The sequence below is a fragment of the Leptosomus discolor genome, chromosome 26 (assembly GCF_034619465.1).
Source record: "Leptosomus discolor isolate bLepDis1 chromosome 26, bLepDis1.hap2, whole genome shotgun sequence".
In the NCBI taxonomy this organism is placed as follows: domain Eukaryota; kingdom Metazoa; phylum Chordata; class Aves; order Leptosomiformes; family Leptosomidae; genus Leptosomus; species Leptosomus discolor.
In genome coordinates, this window is record NC_141416.1 from 1,588,073 (window position 1) to 1,608,273 (window position 20,201).

General features: G+C 62.4%; 1 protein-coding gene across 1 annotated transcript; it reads right to left on the reverse strand.

Annotated features, from left to right (window-relative positions):
* Positions 1-1,744: 1,744 nt before the first annotated feature.
* PIAS3 (protein inhibitor of activated STAT 3) lies at positions 1,745-20,139 on the reverse strand. Its single transcript, XM_086478270.1, has 14 exons — positions 20,116-20,139; positions 15,404-15,875; positions 11,515-11,599; positions 10,787-10,837; positions 8,038-8,128; positions 6,502-6,636; positions 6,236-6,341; positions 5,666-5,739; positions 5,023-5,183; positions 4,431-4,593; positions 4,013-4,155; positions 3,494-3,627; positions 2,655-2,692; positions 1,745-2,014 (listed from the first exon to the last, which is right to left on the reverse strand). Exons 1-14 carry the CDS (start codon positions 20,137-20,139, stop codon positions 1,745-1,747), a joined length of 1,947 nt encoding a protein of 648 aa, XP_086334396.1.
* Positions 20,140-20,201: the final 62 nt, after the last annotated feature.

Here is a 20,201-nt window from a genome sequence, read left to right on the forward strand (position 1 = left end):
CGGGGGAAGCAAGAGGGGAGTGGGGCGAGGAGACAGAAACTGCTCCGAGGGGTCCAGGGGGTGGGTACAGAGCCGGGGACGTGCCCCAGGCAGCGGCTCCTGCTGAGTGGGATGGTGCTGGGTCTGTAAAACAAGCGCCGTCACCCCGGCAGTGTCACCCCATCACCCCGGCAGTACCTGGAGCGGAGCCGCTGCGATGCCGGGGCACCGGGGTCCCTCGCTCGGGGGAAGCAGAGCAGGTCGGGGGGACGCGAGCCGAGCCCGTGGCGAGCTGGCCTGGTCCGTCGGTGCGATCTCCTCGAGAACAAATCCCCTCCGGCGCGGGATTTCGGGAATCCAGCAGCTCAGAAACGCCACAAACCCGCTCAGAGGGGTTGCGAAGCACGGGCGGGCGAGCTGGGGTGGAGGTCCCAGCGCTCTCTTGCCCCCCGGCTCCTGCTCCTCACGCCACCGGCAGCGGCGGTTTGGCCCCGGCTAAAGAGGACGAGCTCCACACGCCCCATCACCGCACGAATCGGCAGATCCTCAGGATTTTTACCAGCTTTATTGCAGTGGAATATTTACCGCGGTTACGATACAAGAAATAAGAAGTCGGCCAAGCGGAATACTGTGCGCTGCTCCCCCGGTCCCGACCCACCGGCTTCCGATTTTGGGGCAGGAGCAGTTAAAAAAGGTGCTAAAAATTGCTACATGTGATACCTCCCGGCGCCCCGGCCTTGCCGTGAGCCGCAGGCCCCGCGTGCCCGTCCGTCGCCGCCGGACCGAGGCGACGAGCCCGGCGGCACGCAGCCAGCCCGCCCGGCCACTCGCAGAGGTCACCAACTAACGCGTACGTTTAAATACATAAATAATTTGTGCAACGGGCGATGCGCCGTCCCCGGAGATGCCGCCACCTTCATTTAGTCCTCACGTAGATACAGAAACAGGGAAGTCTTTGGAGTTTTGTATGTACAAAAGCTGCAACTGAAAATATAGATCATCTGTTTGTTCTCTGTACAGGTCTGCGCTGGGAATATTTAAAAGGAGGGAAACAAATCTACATTATTTGTTTTTTTTAAAAAATACAGCGTCATTCCACAGGAGAGGGCTCCGTCCCTACAGGGACAGGCGGCAGCGGGCTCAGGGCGCCCGCGGCGCCTCCCTCCCGGGTCGCTCGCTTCGCCCCATCCTCCTCCACCGCCGCCCCGCTCCCGTCCGCTCTCCCGCCACCCCGCGCCACCGCCGCCTTCCATTAAAAACAAGGAATCGTTTCCAGTCGGGGGGCGGGGGCGGGGGGGCAGCCCCAGCCCCACTCCTGAGGGCCCACAGGGAGCGGGGGGTGGTTTGGGGCAGGACCCGCTGGTTTTGGGAAGCTCCCGCGGCAGAGGGGGCGGCTGGATGACCCTCTTCGCTGTCTGTAGCGGAATTCCTACAGGACAGAAATGGTTTTAAAATATTTCTTGACAGTCAGGGGGTCGGTGACCCCTCGGAGCAGGCGCTCCTCAGCCCACACCCCAGGTGCTCCGCAGCGTGACCGTGCACAGCGACGGCCGTGGGGCGCGTCCTTCCCCACAGGAGGCCTGGGAACCACCAGCGAGGCCACGTGGGGAGGAGGTGGCCCCGGTTGAGAGGAGAGACACGACCCAGCGGCTCCTGGTCGGGTCCTTCCAGCCCCGGACTGGGAAGCCCATCCCTAAGGCAGCTACTGGGAATCTGCCCTTGGCTCCCGTCCCCGGCAGAGGGAATATCAGCCACCGGCGGGGGCTTAGTCCAGGGAGATGATGTCCGGCCTGCAGCCCGGCAGCGCCGCGGTGCTGCCGATCGTCCCGGCGTGGCCGTGGGGCTCTCGCAGGGCGCTGGTGGAGACGATGCTGCTGACGCGGCCGCCGGCCGGGCCGCCGGCGCCGTGAGCTCCCGCCATCACGGGGGCCAGGGGGTTCACGTTGATGAAGTGGCCGGACGCGCCCCTGTACTGGAAGAAATGGCCGAGCGTATCCTGCTCCTCCAGGGAGGTGATCACGGACGGGCTGTAGTGCTGCCGGGCGAAGGGACAAACGACCCCGCTCAGCTTCCCGTGCCCCCAAAACCCCAGCCGCCCCAGGAGCCTGCAGAGAGGCCAGGGGCGGCCCCGAGCTCCCCAGATAAAGGCACCCGTTTGCCAAGGCCGCCCCCGAACCCCCAGCGCCGCCTCCTGTCGGCACAACCCGGCGCGAAGGGCAGAGACGTGGCGGCAGCCAAGAGGTAGAGCCCGGCGCAGAGGAAGAGGATGGAGCCCACAGCGACCGCCGGGGAGAGCGCGTGGATCCTGCGCCGAGCCGCCTCCGCTCAGCGTGGGCAGGAGAAACCGATTCTCCGCCAAATCCCTCCGCTTCCTGCGTCCGCGGGGATTCGGCCTCGGAGAAGCCAAACGCTTCCGCCTCCGAGCCCTCAGCAATGCCAAACGTGCCGCAGCGGGGCGGACCCGGGAGAGCAGGTGCTGCGGGAGAGGAGCGGCGCTGGGCGGACGGCGAGTGGCAAAGCACAAGCTGGCGTCCCCCCACTGCTGTCCTCCGATGGAGGAAGAGGGTGGAGGACGAGGAGGAAGGTTGGCTGAGGGAGGAGGGATGGGTTGGCCGGTCTGCGGATTCGGCGAGGAGAAAAGCAAAAATGAAATAAAAAAACACCCCAAAACTTACCGGATTTTCACTTTGAAGGAAGGAAAACAAATCCAGACCTAGAAAAATGAAAAAAAGGGGGAAATAAACTTCAGGATGGTAACGAAGCCTCTGGCGGGAAGGGCAGCAGACAGGTTCTGCTGCCTCCAAGCCCTGGACACCACGGGATCGTTGGCTCCAGCTCCACCTCGAGCTCCAGCCCTGCTCCTGCCACCCCCTGTCCCTCAGCACACGGCAAACTTTGCCCCTCCGGCGCTGTCGGGGTGCCCGGCACCCGTGGTCCCAGCCAAGCCCGGCAACCCGTGCTGAGCTGGCACAGCCCCCGCCGGGCTGGCGGCGCCACGACGCTCGGGACCACCCCGCTTCGGGGGGCTCGACCCAGCCACCTCCCATCAGCTGCCAGACCAGGCAGGAGGGGTGGGGGAGCCTGAGAGAGCACCTGGGGGTCTCTGCTGCTGAGCAGACCAGGGGGGACTCAAGCCCATCACCTCATCCAGGCCGGCACCTCCCTGCCCGTCAAAGCCGGCCTTCCCCACAGGCGAGGCGGGAACCACCGGTGTAAAGCACCCGGGGATCCCCGGAGCGGCGGGTTCTGGGAACGGGTGATTATTTCCCTCCCAACAGGAAAAGGAAGAGCTCAGCCCTCGGCCTCTCCTGCCTTTCGCTGCCCGGGACACGCGGCCCCTGTCACGCCGTGCCGGCCAGCAGCACCACGAGCCACGCCGGGACGTCACAGCCCCGCTCCTCGGTGGCCCCGGGACAGCACGAACCGGCCAAAACCCGGCTCAGCCAGCTCCGAGCTGGTAAACCGGCACAGCCGGGCGCGTTCGCAACCCGCTGCCAGAGGTCTTTGGTGTTACCTTGAAGCTCCGAGGGCACCGGGTAGGAGGGATGGTAGTCAGGAAGGGGGAGGTTGGAGAGATAGTCGCTGCCAAGAGCTGCCACGGGAGGACTCCGGAGCACAGAAGACGGCTGGTGGTCGATACTCAACGCCCTGAAACACAGCAGGGACCCGGCGAGCCTTACCCAACGCGGGGCGGCACGCCGAGGGCGGAATTCCTCTGCCGAGGGCGGAATTTCTCTGCCGAGGGCGGAATTCCTCACTGCTCCTCACCGAAATAACCCCCCGCAAGGCAACTACACCTACAGCAACGCCGAGCCCTCCCTCCTCCTCCTCCTCCCCTGTCCCACGGCCAAAAAGCTGCGTCACCTCACCCTGGCCAGGGGGGGAACAAGCAGCAGCGGCGCTTCCCAGGGCCTGAGCAGGCCGGGATGCGGTGGCTGTGCCGGCGTCAGCGTCCAGGGAAGGAAGGAAGCGGAGAGCAGGGAGGAAAACGAGCCAAAGCCCGGCGAAGCGGGGGGTTCCGGCGCTGCCTTACCCCTTGGGGCCGGCCGCTGTCGGGAGAGCCGCGGCGGAGAGCGGGCACTGCTTCTTGGCGGGCGGCTCCTCCTCGTCCGACGAGCTGTCCAGGGTGAGATCGATAACCTCCACCCTCTTCTTGCCCTCCGAAGAGCTCTTGCCCTCGGAGCTCACGGTGTAGAGGGAGCCGGCTGCGGAGGAAAAGCAGCCGCTGAAAGGGAGCCGAGCGAGCGGCCGCCGCCTCTCCGAGCGCTACGACCCTGCGAATCGCTCAGGGCATCTGAACCGCTCACAGCAAACCCACCCCCCCTCCCAGGAGGGAAGCATCAACCCCCCCGTGCTGTAACGGTCAGGTCTCCGTAGCCCACCCGGAATTAAGCTTCAAGAGGAACCTGCGGTTTTGACCCCCCTCCCCCCAAAAAAAGCGCGTCCAAAACCCGAGCTGGTGACAAAGCTCCCGTACCCTCGATCCCGCTGAACGCAGACGGCTGGCACACCTCCTGGTTCTCCTTCTTCGGCTTCATGGGGCACCAGGAGCCGTCCTCCATGAACTGTATCTCATCGCAGTCCGTGCAGGAGTTCAGGATTTCCATGAACAACCTGCCGGGCGAGAGCAGGCGCTGGGGAGAGCCGACATGAGGAGGCCTCGCGCAGACGGACGGGTGGACGCGGGGCCGGGGGAGGTGGGTTAGAGGAGGGACGCAGCGCTCACGTCTGCCCCAGCACCCCCCGCCTTAGGACGGGCAGCTCCGGGTCGGCAGCGGGGGGCTCTGCTCAACCCCCCCCCCCCGTGAGCGGGTCCCCTCGCCCCGGCCTCCGCAGAGAGGCTGCCCGCCAGGCGGCCAAGATTTTGACAAAGGCTGCTTGTTCCTCGGGAGAAATCTCTCCAGATTGGCACCAAAGCAGGTTAGGGAATGAAAGTCAGGTTTTAAGTGATCCCAGGCTGTAACTGGTCGACACGCACCAGCCTTAGAGGATAAGCCTGCAAAGAAAAACGTGATCCAGGCTCAAGGCTCGGGCTCAGCTCACCCGTCGATGATCAGGTTGTCGTAGGGCGCTTTCTTGTCGCACACGGGGCAGGTCCACGTGGGTTTCTTCTCGTTCATCTGCAGGTAGAGCGCCGCGTCGAAGCACTGGAGGTGGGTGCACGTGATGGCTCGGCAGGGCACGATCAGCCTCATCTTACCCAGCTGGGGGCGAGGGGGGACGGGGGAAATGAAGCTGGTTTTGTACAGACCCTCCGGCAGCCCCGGCAAGGCCAGCGGTGTTACTCCCCGCTTATTCCCTCCCCGCTCCCCTGCCCGTTTACCAAGAGGTTCAACCCACGAGGACAAGACAAGCTTTCCTGAGCGGGGGGTTTGCCGCCTTGTTTCGTGGGGTTTTTTTTACGCTCCCTCCCACCTCGAACCGCGTGGGCAACAGCGAAGGCACGAGACAAGGAGCGGGGTCCCCCCTCCCCGCCCCCCGCGGCGTTTTTCGGCCGGGCGGTTTAGGCCAACGACCTCAGCCCCGCCAGAAAGCCGCGGGGGGCTCGTCTTTGCGGACCGGAGCTGGCTTTTCCACCAAAGCAGGGCGGCAGCAGCGGCAGCTCCCGCCTCCTACGCGACGGGGAAGCCGTTGGCAAGGGCCTGGCGGAGAAAAACGAACGGAAGAAAATCCCGCAGAAACCTACTGGACACATCAGGGAAACTCGTAAGCTGGTCGTGGCTATCTCACTGTCGGGGTCGGCTGTTAGTTTTTCTTTGACTGAAAGAAGAGGAGGGGAAACAAGGTCTCCTGTCAGCATCCTCCTCCTCCAACAGGCACAAACCCGTGATTTCCCACTCGCACCACGACGCTCGCTGCCCACGCCAGGCAGGGAACGCTCCCGGCAGCGGGCGTTAGTCCCATCAAGAGCCTCCCTGGCCAGACCACAGGGGAGGCACAAAGAGAGGCCCTGCCTGAAAGATTTTCCCGCCTGCCCATGAAACGGCAGCACAGGGGACACCTCCGCTCGTGGGGCCGGTTTGGCTGGGGGCCGAGCGTTCCGGGGCGGGGGGGGGGTATCGCAACGGAGACGGGCAGCGACGCCGAGAGGGGGTCGATCCGGAGCTTTGTCGCCCGGCAAAACAACGCGTCTCCTCGGCGGTCCCGACTTTCCCACCAAGCTCTCGCCGCAGGGGCGGGCGCCGGGAGCCGCGCCGGCCGCCGCCGAGCCGCCCTCTCCCTTCCCGAGCGCGGCGGCGCCTTCGCCAGCACTTACTGAGGGCTCGGGAGTGGTCGGGGTTGCGGATGCCCTTGGCCCTCAGCTTCTGCAGCAGCGTCACCGACGTCAGCTGCTTCACCAGGTACACGGAGAGGGAGTAGTTCTGTTGGAAAGACGGTGACGCCGCTCAGACCCAGAAAAACCCACCAGAACGGAGAGGGCTCTCCCGGATCCGCCCGGCTCCACGCTGCTGCTGCAAAAAAAAACGACCCCGATTCTGCCCGGCAGCAGCGAGAACCGGGCGAGGGCTTCGCCTCCCTCACCCTGCCGAACTCCGAGGACCAGTTGACGACGATGGTGTTCGGGACAGTGGCCGAAAGTCGCGCCAAGGGAGTGATGTTGACGGGGCGGCTGGGTCGCTTCGGCTCGGCGCCGTTCTTGGTGGGCGGGAGGTAACCCTGCAAAGAAGGGGAGATCACCCAGGGTAAAACAAATCCTCTCCGGGGTGTAAGGCCACGTACGAGATCCTACCAACCCAGTTCCTCCACGGGATGTTGCACCTCGAGGCACCTCAGGGCGCGGATGAGAATCCCTCCGCGACCCCCGCAGCAGCACGCTGCTACTCCTCAACGTCAAGAGAACAAGGATAAAGGTTCCCTCTCACCTCCCGGCGCTGACGAATCCCGTCGCGAGCCGAAGCTCTCCCCGCACCCAGAGCTGTCAGTCTGGGACGGGTATGAACGGCACCGAATTAAACACCCCACCCTACCCAGCCCAACGAGGCTGGGAAGCTAAAAAAAAATAATCAAATCCCGTGACAACCGCCACGTCCATCTCATTTTTGCTTCGTTACACCCGCTCGATGAGCGCCCAGCGCCGTTATTCAGCCCGGGAGCGCCTTTTCTGCAGCTCAGGGAGATTCAGGCCACCCTTTTCTCGTCGCCCTCCGTCAGACGGGGCAGCTCGAGGCTGAGGCAGCAGCCCGGTTTGAGCAGAAAGGAAGCAGAGCCAGCGCTCCCGCTGCGCGGCTGCGGGTGGACTCACCCAGCCGAGCGCAGGAAACCTCAGCGAGCAGAAGCTGGGGGGACCCCCGGGCCATCGTGCGTCCCCCAGGCACTTCCCTCTTGCCGCCCCTCGAGGCTGGGGACGATCTCCCGCTGGTTTTATGGGTGGGTTACAGAACAGAACATCCGAGGCAACAAATGCAAATCCCCGACGCGGCGAAGGGAGCAGCTCGGGCAGAGCCTTGGAGGCTGCTCTGCAGGTTGGGCGGCCAAAGGTGCCGCCTCTGCCGGAGCGAAGCGGCGTGGGACGGCTCACAGGGAACTGGCCCGAGACTGTCAAACCTCTGACACCTTTCCTGGCTGAACCGAGCCCCTTTTGGACCGTAAACTGGGGCAAATGCGCTCTCTTGCTGTACTTTTTTTTTCCTTACGCATTACCCAGCACCAAGGACCGCAGCCTGACCGGGGCACCCAGCTCTCCCTGCGATGTGATAAACTAAAGGCAGCGCCGTTATTCCCCTGATCTCAGACTTTACTCTGCGTCTATTATCAGGTTTCTTCTCGAAAAAGGAGAGGGAATCTGCTGGTTGACAAGAAAATAAATAAATCGGGCCCAAAGTTTGCCTGTTCTTCTCCTTCAAGACCACCCTCCTTGACCCAGAGAGCAGCTTTCATCACCCACCCACAGCCTGCAGCACGCAGTCAGCTCCGCGCTCCCGCCACACCACCGCTTCGAGTCGGTCTTTAACCTCCGGAAAATCCATCCCCCCTCCCTGCGCCCGCTGGGAGCTGCAGCCGGGCAGAAGGGCGGGCTTCGGCCGGCAACGTATTAAAGAAGAAATAAGATTTACTCACAGGCAGGGGACAGAGTTTTCCATTGACCTTGACAAATAAATTAGGAGGGAAGTAATCTTCTTGGGGACAGCTGGTTTCACACAAGCAAAACCTAAGAAGCAGGAGGGAGAAACCGGCGAGTGAGTGGTGACGCTCGCGGCAAACGGCCGCCAAACCTCCCCTGGAAAAGGGAGAAACGCTTTTCCAAGCGGAGCAGGCCCACGGCTGGAAAACAGGCAGGCGGACGAACCGCCCGACACGCGTTTCAAACCCCCACGCGCGGCCAAAGCGACCCGAGGAACACGGCAGACAAACGCCAGCGACCCGAGAATGGCGCAAAACCCGGCGGCGGGGGCAGCTGGCCCGGGTGCCGCCCGGGACGAAGGCCTGTCCCTCCCTCCGGCCACCCCGATACCACTCCCACACCAGCACGCGGCACCGGGACGGTTTAACCCGGGGTTGGGGCGCGTTCGCGCGCAGCTTCGCCGGCGGGTCCCGCAGCACCTCAGGGCACGAGGAGCTACGGCCGCCGAGGTCACCCAACAACAGCACCCGAGGAGCTAAAGGGTCGGGTCTGACCCACAGCGACGCCTCAGCGGGACGGGCTGGCGGCTGCTTCGACTCTCGGCGCTCTGCCGCCGCCGCTGCGCGGCATCCAGCCGTTGCCTCCCCCATCCCAGAACCACGATTTAGGTTGGAAAAGACCTTTCAGATCGCCAGGTCCAACCGGCAGCACCAGCGGCCCAGCCCGGGCCGGGGGGGGGTCAGACCCTCACCCCGTCTCACCCAGGCCACGCGCCCGGTTTCCTCCCAGCGGAGGGTGCTCGGCCAGCGGCGACTCGGAACCGCGGCGGCGCGAGCCAGGCCGTGACCTCGGCCGGCTTCGCCGGCGCTGCCAGATCGAGCCGCGGCGCGTCAACGCCGAGGCAGCGCCGCGCCACCCCCGTTCTCGAAAAACAAACCCGAGCCCATTGTTTTTGAACCTCTCTGCGGCGGGCAAACAGGACAAGGACAACGCCGGAGGGTTGATCTTTGTCCTGCTCGGGAACAGGCGAGCGCGGCACGTGCTGGGCACGGCAGCAGGGGAGGAGAAACCCCCCCCCCCCCACTCCTGCGCTGAAGTTCGCTGGACAGGGGGGGCGGTTCTTGAGGCCAGGGATGCGCTCTGGGCACCCCAGGGCACCCCGAAAGTTTCCCGGCGGGCTGCTTGGGAAATTCTGTCTCCCCTCCAACGCCCAAAACGCAGCACGAGGGACGTCCGCTGAAACCAGCCCTTCGGCAACCCCCACGGCGTGATCTCGCGCTGCAGAAGGGACCTCGCCGGGCGTCCACCCCCCCCCCCCCCCCCGGCGCGTCTCCGGGAACGGGATCCCCGGGTGCTCGGCTCCACCAGCTCCGCGCGCAGGAGCGGGACGGACGGACGGACCCAGCGGGAAAACCGCGACCGCAAAGCCCCGAAGCAGAGCGACGTCGTCACAGCGTCGCACCACCAACGCCCCACGCCCTCCCGAAGACGCGCGCGCTCTGGTGAACGACACCGAAGTCTCCCGCTTCAAACCACCGCCGTCCTCCCGACCCCCGGCTATCGCCACTCCAGCCCTAAAACCCCCCCGTCACCATTGTCGGAGCGCGCAGCACCGACCCTCTGTCTCTTCGCCCAGTTCAAACCCCTGATAAGAAAATTCAACATTTTTTTAACGCTGCCAAGGGGTGAATGTTGGGCAAGAGCCTCCTCAGCTCCTCAGGACTGCGGGCAGGCGCTGCAATAACCGCCCCGGCACCGACCGCAAGACTCGGAGGGTGATCCGTGACGCACGTTCGAGTATTTTTCTCCTCACGCTCTCCAACACGTCTTGCATTTTCACGAGAAATAACTAGGTGGATACCAAAAAGGGCTCAAATTTTAAGGTCAGGTCGTTTTTGCCTCTTATCCCGCCTTTTGCAACGGATCTGCAAAAAGGCAAATAAGTAAAGCGGAGAAGAGAAAGAAGCGAGGTCTGTATAAGCACGCGAAACTCCGAAAAATATTAAATTTTACTACCCTTAAAACTGAAACCCTCCCCCCCCTGTGCACGAGGCCACGTCGCCTGCACCAGCGGCGTCGCCCAGAGACAAGTCGGCCTCGCCGAGCTCAGAGACACCCGCGGGGCTCGGTGTTGCACGACGTGGTTTAGCAGAGGCTCGCTCCTGGAGGAAAACCCTCGCTCCTGGAGGAAAACCCTCGCTCCTGGAGGAAAACCCTCGCTCCCGGAGGAAAACCCTCGCTCCCGGACGAAAACCCTCGCTCCCGGACGAAAACCCTCGCTCCCGGACGAAAACCCTCGCTCCCGGACGAAAACCCTCGCTCCCGGACGAAAACCCTCGCTCCCGGACGAAAACCCTCGCTCCCGGACAAAAACCCTCGCTCCCGGACAAAAACCCTCGCTCCCGGACAAAAACCCTCGCTCCCGGACAAAAACCCTCGCTCCCGGACAAAAACCCTCGCTCCCGGACAAAAACCCTCGCTCCCGGACAAAAACCCTCGCTCCCGGACGGAAATCCTCGCTCCTGGATGGAAATCCTCGCTCCTGGATGGAAATCCTCGCTCCCGGAGGAAAACCCTCGCTCCCGGAGGAAAACCCTCGCCCAAAGGGCAGCACCGGACACTTTCACCGCCCCCCGACGCGCCCCTTCAAACCAAACCCAGTGCTAAAAGCGCAATTCGGCGTCACCGAGGGCCGATTCCCACCGAGCAGGACTCAGCGCGCCCGTTCGCAAGCCGCCGCCTTACCTTAACTGCACCTGCACGCTGTAATCGCACTTGGCGCCTGGCAAGATATCCCTGCAACGGAGAAGAAGCCCTCAGGACCGTCAGCAGAGCTGGACGGAGAATCGCAGCCGCCACCGCGCGAGTTTTCACGGAGTTCTATCGGCAGCGACGCCCCTGGGCGGCCCCGTGACGCAAACCAGCGCGGCCGAGCTGCGGAACGGGGGAACCCAACACCTGCCCGAGGCAGCAGGCGCGATCCCCAAACCGAAACCCATCCAACAGGGCGGGGAGCGGCGGGAACGGGAGAAAAAGCCACCTCAGAGACGCTCGCTGCCGCTGCCGGGTGGGAAGAGCACAGCGCCAGCGCCAGCGCCAGGCTCGCGGGGCGAACGGCTGCGGGGGGAGGGCAGTCCTCAATTTTGGGATGAAGGAGCACGGGTTTTGTCCCAATCGCTGTAGTTTTTTCTTCCACGCTAGATTTCTGCTCCTTGCAGCAGGTGCCCTACAGCACCGCTGACACCAAGGAACTCCTTTTTTTTTGGTTATTTTACACCCAACTTGGGATTTTATTCCCCCGTAGCGCACTGGAGCACAGAAGTGTGAATTGTTTCAGCTCTTCCTCCCGCTCCGACCGTCCCTGCGCCCTCGCTCCCCCAGGCTCTGCCCATTTCTCCTCCCGGCTCCACTCCCCGTTCTGCCGGCGGGGGGAACGCGCAGCCGCCCACCCGGCGAGACGCCGCTCCGCTTACCGGGAGGTGAGGATCTGCTGAACTTGCTGGGGGGTTAGAGCAAAGGTGAAGTGAGCTTCTTCAAACCGCTGGCCGTTCGTGGAGGCTGAAGAAGAGAATTTAAGACAAATTAAATCGTTATTAAGTCATTCTTACGGCTGCAGGCGCCAAGGCTTGCCCTAACGACAGGACAGCCCCCGCTGAAAGCAGAAAGGAACCAAAATTAACGGCAGTTCCACACCGTGGGGGCCCTCCAAGTCCTTGACCGCGTCACCAAGCGTCACGTCTGTCTTTCAAGCTCAACGTTCAGTTTCCATCATTTTATTTACGAGGAAAGCTCAGCCCCGGGAAAGCACGGTGGCTGGCAGGGAGAGCAAACGGCGAGGGACTCGGGAAAGCCGCCCCCTCGCTCTCCTTGGCTCTGCAACGGCCTCCCGAGCCCCCGGCGAGCCGCACGGCGCTGCCCAGGGCCCAGCAGAGAAAAGCGAGGTCCAAGGCAGAGTCCCGGGAAGCGGAGGGCACCCGGTGCCGGAGAAAGGGCAAGAACCGCTGCGCTCACGGAGCGAGAGCTGCCCAGCGACCCCCAGGCTCGGCCGTTTTCTCCTCGGGCACGTGGACGGAGTCAGCACGAACCCATGGAAAACCAGCCGGGCCCGGGCGGAGAAACCCACCCCACGGGGGATCCGGCGGCGTTACGCGAGGGTGAGCGTGGCAAAAACACTCGGTGGAAGATACGCCTCAAAATAACCCGGGGTTTCCCCCTCCCTCACCCTGACCTTAACCAAATCACCGCTGCTCTCGCGCCCCAGCTTCTCCCTTGGCGCAGCTGGCGCTCGGGGATTCGCAAAGAGCGGATTTGGCCACCTCTGCCCTCGTTTTTACACCCGTCCGGAGAGGCCCTGAGCCCCAGCGGCTCCCGCCGGGGAGCTGCCGCGTATCTAGGGCTAAAAGGGAGGGAGGAGCCCCCGAAACTGGTGTCTCCGATATGTAACTGGAAGGGAAGCAGCCCCAGGACTGATCTCAGCTCTTCCAAGTCTTCCTTTGCCATTCCGCTCCTCTTTCCCCTGGGGTACTGGGCCCAGTCAGACCCATGCAGCGGTCTCTCCCGTCTCCACGGGTGGCTGCTAAGGGATTTTTAAGGAGCGTTTCAGCCAGGACGAGGACGCAGCTGCCCTTTCCCGCCCCCCCCCCAGCTCCCTGCTGGCAAGCAGCGGTGCGAGGACCTCCCCAACTGGAGCTCAGGTCCGCTTCATCCTCCCGAATCGCCTTTGATGGACCGGTTCAAAGAAAACATCCAGCTGTGGCTCAAGCCCAGCCTGCTCTTTGCATCCAGAACATCCGCGGGTTGTTGGTTTAAGTGTCCCCGAGTCAAGAGAAGACGAAGCTGAGGGCGTCATCGCAGCGCCACGTGTCAGCCTAAATCTCACGTTTTGAGCCTTGATTTGTTTCAAGGCGTTCGGCAACGCCGGCGACGAGCTGCTCGTAGCGTGACCGCCCGAGGGGACCGCAGATCCGCTGCGGAGGTTTGCTCCCGTCCTCTCTGCCGCCCGCCTTCGCAGAGGGACACGGGCAGAGGGCCACCGCGTCTCCCCCCAAAAAGCACTTTCAGTTCCTCAGTGGGGCGGGGGGGTTTTGCTTCCCTGCCTCCTGCAGCAGCGGCTCAGGAATGGCAGGAATGCGAGGCCCTGAGCTCCTGGCAGATGACCTGCCAGATCCTCCCCGGGTCCGGCGACAGGCTGGCAGAGCGGGCTGGAGAAATTCAGAGGAATTTTGACCATCTTAGGACTTTCTGCTCGAGCCTTTCGCTCCTCAATGACCAAACTGGATCCTGATTCTGCTCCGGGGTAAAGCCACTCAAAACCTGCAGCTTTCCCTGTTCTCTGCTGCCTGTAACTGATAACCAGCCCCCACTTACTGACCGATTTATAACCAGTTACTGCCCTGCTGGCAGCCTTCACCCCACCCAGAGGGGAACACCGACGTCCCCAAAAGGCGCTGCAAAGCAGCTGGGGGTTTGGTATCGGACAGGGAGTGGGAAAGCCAAAGCCTGGATCTTCCTCACTCGCAGTAAACGGAGCGTGGAAGGACCAGGAGGCTTTGCCACGAACCCCCGCGTCACTGTCTTCACCCATCATCACCCTCTCCAGCCCCGTTCTCATTTTTGCCTTCCCACATGTTGCTTATTCCCGGCATTTTTCCGACACCACGACCTTCCTATCTGGGCCCTTCTAAGAAAATTGCCCCAAGGAACTCCAACAGAAGCACAGGGAGGGGCCGTTCACACAGCTAAAGGGAGAAGAAAGACGCAAACCGCCAGAAGCCAAAAATAAAAAGTCCACAGTCCCCCAGGAAATCACCAAAAGCTCTTTCAAGTTCAAGCACCAACACAAAACCGAGGGAGTTTTATCAAGGGAGAGAAAAAACAAACCACGTTTTCTTTCGCGAGGAGAGTATCCCGTTTCAGGGAAGAGGCTTAACCGCAGGTTGTCTGAGAGAGAGGACAAAGCCAAACCCAAGAAAAGGCGATTTTTAGCAAAGCAGGAACGAAACCAACCCCCGCAAAAAAGCGCCTGGGGTTTGGCTGGGGCACAGACACCCCGATCTCCTCCGCTGGAGCAAACATCCCTGTGTTTATCTGAAAGAAAAACACACCCGAAGCCAAGCGAAAACCATTTAAAAGGCCTAAGACGGGTGGGTCCCGCCTGAACAGGCCAGAAGGGCTCAACCTAAAGTAAAAATACAACTTACTCTAAAAACCAGAATAAAACCTCCCTAACCCAAAATAAAACCTTCTTCACGATCCCAAGCGAAGCCTGCAGCGGCGCTTCCAAAACCCCCAGCGCTTACTGGGCCGACCCTGCACCCCACCTCTCCCCACCGGCGCTTCCGAGCCAACCAGAACCGCGGTTTTTCTGGAATTGGGCAAACCCCGGCGTTTTCTTTTCCCTGTTTCGCCAGCAGGGAAGCCTCGGGGCGCTCGGCCTCCACACGGCTTCGCCCTTTCGCCGTGCCCCGTTTCTGCTCCTAGTTACGACCCCGTTCGCTCCCTGCCCGGCGCCTCCTCACCGAGCTCATTCCTGTTGTATGTCAGAAGATTCTGGGACTCCATTTTTGTTAATAATTAAGGCAGAATTAAGACTCAAGGGCGGCAGAGGGTTTCGCTGGGAGCTGTAACCCCAGCTGTTGGCAAAAATAACAAACCCCTTTTCCTCACTAACCCTCCTGGCGTTCACCGACTCGCTTGGAAAGGGCGCCCGTGCCAGCGGGTCCGTGTTTTCCTCCTCTCGGGATTAGGACCCAAACGCTGACGTACCGCAGAAATCCAGAACGCAAAGAAAACCCCTCAGGCTCTGCCAGGTGAAAACGGTAAATAACCCAACTGACACAACACCCACTCAAGAGAAAAGGTGTCAGCCGGGAGAGAAATGCCCTTTGTCAGGCAAACGTGTTTGGAACGAGACCGGCCGGCAACCAAATCCTTCCACCGGCAACCAAATCCTTCCACAGGCAACTAAATCCTTCCACCGGCAACCAAATCCTTCCATAGGCAATCAAATCCTTCCATTTCTGGCAGCCCGTGGAAGTGATGGCTGGAGCAGCTCTGCCGGCGAGGGCGGGCTGGGAGCTGGGGGTGGGTTCACCCTGGAGAGGGGCAGGCGCCGGGGGGGGCCTCCTGCGGCCTTGCAGGACGGGTAAGAGAGACGGGGCAGGTTTTTTAGCAGGGCCTGGAGCGACAGGAGCAGGGGTGCTGGTTTTAAGCTAAAAGAGGGGCGATTCAGGCTGGAGGTCGGGAAGAAATCCTTTACTGGGAGGGCGGTGGCACAGGATGCCCAGAGAAGCTCCCACCCCCTCTGCCCCAGCGAACCCACGGAGCCCCCCGGAGAGCAGGAGGGGCGGGCGCCGAACGTACCCAGCGTGGTGGGTTTTATCAGCTCGTCGTAGACGTCGTAGAAGGGCAACCGCTTCATCTTGACGTCCGGGTGGACGGGATGGACGGGCGGCGAGAGGGGATGGACGTCCGCCTCGTGCTTGGGTCCTGCCAGCACCGGCACCGGAGGCAGCAGAGCCGCCGGCACGGCGGCGGCGGCGGCGGCGCCGTGGTCGTAGGGCAGGTGACACACCGTGCCCGGCGTCAGCGCGGTGGCCGAGGGGAGCTGCCCGGCCTGGAGGTGGAGCATGGACAAGTCCGAAGGGGTGAGGATCTTCCTCGGGAACCTCCGCCGGTAAAGCTCTTTGATCTTCATCTGGACGGCCGGGCTGCAGCCCGCCTTCAGCAGCTGCACCGCCTTCGCGAGGAGCTCGTGCTTCCTCCCGCTCTTGTTCCTCCCGGCAAAGCCCAAGAGAACTTGTAACTCTGAGACCCTAAAGCTCATCACCATGTGCTGCAAGGAAATAAAAACAAGCACCGTTACCACTGCTGGGGGGAGGGGGGGAGCAGACCCGGCTCAAAACCAAGCCCCGGCTGCGCTAAGGAAGATGGTGGAGGCCTTCAAAGAGACACTGTCAAGTCGGAAGGTCCCCTCGTCACCAGCAGAACCGCGAGCGTTTAGGGCTGGGTTTGCTTTTCGGCGCTTCGCTCGGATCGGGAAGTGCAAAAGCTCGCGGTCGCTGCCGGATTCGACGGGTCTCCAAGCAGCTCCCAACGGCCGTTAAATCACCTCCCCTCCGAACAAGCGCGGATAATCTCTCGCGGGGTCAGCCTGGCATTTAAACTAAAGCTTTTGGGGCCTCTCTGGGTTTAAAGCTCTCGATTTAAGTCCCCTTGAGGCCGGCTCAGAAAGGCCAAGCCCCAGGGTGACTGCAGAGGTTTTCAGCCGTCGCTTTTATCCTCTTATTTCAAAAACATACTCGGGGAACGCCTGGTTTTGGCCCGATGTTTCTCTAAGGACATCAAATCTGAAAACAGACGCCGGTCATTAGGGAGAAAGGCCGTAATTAAGGGAAAACCCATCAGGGACCACCCCCGTGCCCAGGCTGGCATCGCTTCTCAACCTGCCTCACCGAAGGGACCCTCCCCACCAGCGCCCTGCTCCTTCTCACCACGAGCCTGACAGGGTTAAGCTGAATTACTCCCATTTCACAGGAGGCAAAATAAAAAGGGTCTCAGAGACCTTGTAACCAAGGCAGGGCACCCAGAGCTTCACCACCGCTCTGCCTCTAGGAAGACTTTTCCCTTTCGGCTCCCGAAATGCAGCCGATCTGACAGCGGTAGATTTGTTCTCTAATTAGTTACAACTTCGTGGGGTTTAAATCCACGGTTTCGGTTCCACGGAGGGGCTGCAGCGGAGCACTGGGGGGGAAGAGGGGAGAGGTTGGCTCCTGCGAGTTCGGAAACGCCGAACAAGCGCAGCCCCTTCGATAACCAACGCAAAATAAAAGCCGACACCCCGTCGGTTCGTCGGGAGGCGCGTCGGGCGTGCGGCTCGGCGCTCAAGCCCCACGGAGCCGCTTCCCCTCAGCTTTACCCCTTACAGACCAAGGGTTGAGTCGCCTGGAAGCACCGAATCGCGGGGCACACCCCCCTCACCTACGGGTCAGGCTAATCAGCTCGTTAATTGACGCCGCTCTGTGCGCCAGGGGAGTTTGGGGCGGTTTAATTCCCCGTACGAGGATCGGGAGGACGATGCGACAGACGTTCTGCTTCCCAGTGGCGGGGAGGGGGGAAGGGGGAGTATTTGGTAAAGCCATCGCAGGCAGCTCTGTCGGCGCAGACGGTGCCGTGCGGGAACAGGCGCCGCGTCAGGTTAAGGTTTCGTGTCGAAAAAAGCCCGTCAGGCCCCGCGCAGGTCACGTGGGGTTTGCCTTTGCTCAAGAGAAGAATGATTAACTTCACCTTTTTCCCCCCCTTTTTGGAGCCAGGAGAATTTGTTAGAAGCGGGAAACCTCTTGTCATGCAAGAGGGGAAAGCTCGACTCGGGGTCTCTCAACTTTGACAGTGCCTGTTTTCAAACGCCTCTCGGGAAAGACACAGCGGGTCTGACCAACTCCCTCCCCTCCTGCCGACCTCTCCCCACATCCATTCCTCCCTCAAATTCCCCCGGACAGAGTCCTCCGACCGGCAGCAGACCAGTGTAGCATGGCTCACCAGCGCGAGATTCGCGTTTCTCGTGGAAAAAACCCACTCGCGTTCGTGCCCTAGGACGGCTGTGTCACCACCGCTGCGGCCGCCGTGGACTCGGCTCTCCCCCCCCGCAGCCTCTCCGGTTACTGCTCGGAGGATCAGAGCAGCGGAAAAAAAAAAACCACCCGCTCTCCGTTGCCGTACGAGACGGCAGTCGAGAGCTCTCGGAGGGCACCTGAGGCTCGGATAGCGGCGGGATCCGCAGCAGCTCGAGGCCGACCGTGCCGCTGCTGAACCAGGCACGTCCGCAAACCTCTTCTCCTTCCAGGGGAGTCACCGATCGCTCTTTTAAATAAAGGAAAGTGCCTGAAGCCAACCACGGGCTTTATAAGGAGAAATCATTCCGTTTTCAACTGGCTCGCCTTGCTTTTACAATGAGACACAGATGGCAAAAAGCTTAAAACAAAACTCCTGGCGAGGAAACCAGAAAGGGGGTTAGGGGAGACGGACGAGGGAAAAGGGAGCAGAGATTCAAAAATAAACCAGAGAAGCCTCAAATCGGGCCAAACCCCAGCGAAAGGGCCGGCGCCCGGGGCGCCAAACCCCGGAGAGGTAAACGTGGGCGCTAAACCACGATCCCTCCGCAGGGGGAGCGGAGCAGAAAAAACGTGCCGGCCGCTTCGCCCCGGGGTCGCGCTCGGCTCTGCCTGTTGGCTAAACCCCGTCCCCAAATCGCAGGACCACGGAGGCGGTTGCCGGATCCCGAGTTATAATCATCAGCTCCAATTTCGCCACTAACGTCGTGTTGCCGCTGGCTACGGCTCCCGTTGTAGTGAGGCTGAAGTTTTAGCGGAGGGGGAAAGATCAGGCCATAAAGCCGTAGCAAAATTTGGACAGGGCATTGCTGGAAAGATTAGGGACAAATATGACTCGGGAGAATTATGTTCGTGCGGTGGCTGGCTGCCAAAAAGGTGCCAGTTCCTAAATATCTCGCTGTTCCCAGCACGGGGAAGGGGGCACTTCAGCCAGCTAAGATCTATACTCCAGCCTGTGGGGGGAAAAAAATATTAAACCACCAATAAGGAGAGGAGAGGGGGAGGAAAAAAAAAAAATTAATTAAAAAAAAAAAAAAAAATCAGCTTTGGAATTAGTTACCAGGGGCAATTTCATATTCCACAGTCTGGCGGGCAAAGGTGGTGACACACTCTGACTCCTAAAAAAACGAGAAAAAGAGAGTGGAGGGCGATGAAACCCCATCCAGCTGTGAGCACTGGTGCAGCACTACCATGTTACACGCTCTCTGCTCCCTCCTCCCGCCCCGCACCCCAAACCTGCCTCCGCACCGGCCCCTCTCCTGCCTGCGGCTCCCTCCTGCCCACCCCCCCGGCATCCTTCAGGGCTCCGAACCTCGCCGGCTCCCGGCTCGGCCTTCCTTCGGGTTTCGACCCCTCTTCTCCAGGGCTCTGCGCCTCCGAAGCCCCCCCAAGAGCGTCTCGGCCCCCCGAAAGCCCACCGGGCTCGCTGCCGCGCTCCACGGCCTCAGCCGCCGCTCGGAGCGCCAAGGTCCAGACCCCGGCACCCTCCCTGTGCCCCGGGGGTCCCTGTGCCCCCCGCGACGGCTCTGCCCCCCGAGCCGGGGCCCCAGGGCTCAGCTCAGCACCCCGACCCCAGCACCCCCGACCCCAGCACTCCACAGGCCTCCCAGCTGCCCCCCAACCCGGCACAGCCCTGACCCCTGGCTCTGCCACCCCACAGGCCCCCCCATCTGTCTCCCAAACGCCCCCAGCCCCACACACCTCCTTGGGCCCACTGCAGAGTCCCCCAGCCCCACACTGGCCCCCTCAGCTCCACACTGGCCCCCTCAGCCCCACACTGGCCCCCTCAGCCCCACACTGCCTGACCCCTTCCCCACACATCCCCCAGCCCCACAGATCCCCTCGGCCCTACACTGCCTGATCCCCAGCCCCACACTGCCTCCCTCCATCCCCACACAGACCCCCTCAGCCCCACAGACCCCCTCAAACCCCACACTGCCTCACCCCATCCCCACAGATCCTTAGCCCCAGACATCCCACAGACCCCTCAGCCCCACACCGCCTCCCTCCATCCCCACACTGACCCCCTCATCCCCACACCGACCCCCTCAGCCCCACAGACCCCCTCACCCCCACACTACCTCTCAACACCCCCTGCTAGTCCCCCGCCCCGACAAAGCCCTCAGCCCCACAGACCCCCCCCCCCCCAAACCCCACACTGCCTCACCCCATCCCCACAGACCCTTAGCCCCACACATCCCACACACCCCTCAGCCCCACGCCGCCTCCCTCCAGCCCCACACAGGCCCCCTCAGCCCCACGCATCCTCTCCACAACCCCTACCAGCCCGCCGTCCCGACACAGAACACCCCCCCCCCCCGCCCCCTCAGCCCCCACACCGCCCAGCCCCACGCCCCTCAGCCCTCGGCTCCCCCCCCCCCCAGCCCCGCACCGCCGCTCCCCCCCGCCGCCGCTCGGCTCCCGCCCCCGTCCGCCCCCCCCCCCCCCCCCCCCCCGCCGCCGCACCTTCAGCTCCGCCGCCTCCGCCATCTTGGGACATGGCAGCCGCCGCGCAGGGACCGAGGCAAACTCCGCGCCCCGCCGCGGCCGCA

Coding starts and splice junctions, on each gene's coding strand:
- PIAS3 (XM_086478270.1), bottom strand. CDS start 20,139: ATGGCGGAGGCGGCGGAGCTGAAG. Junction 15,876..20,115: donor CGGAGGCGGCGGAGCTGAAG/GTGCGGCGGCGG, acceptor ATTTCCTTGCAG/CACATGGTGATGAGCTTTAG. Junction 5,740..6,235: donor CGACCACTCCCGAGCCCTCA/GTAAGTGCTGGC, acceptor CTCTTCTTTCAG/TCAAAGAAAAACTAACAGCC.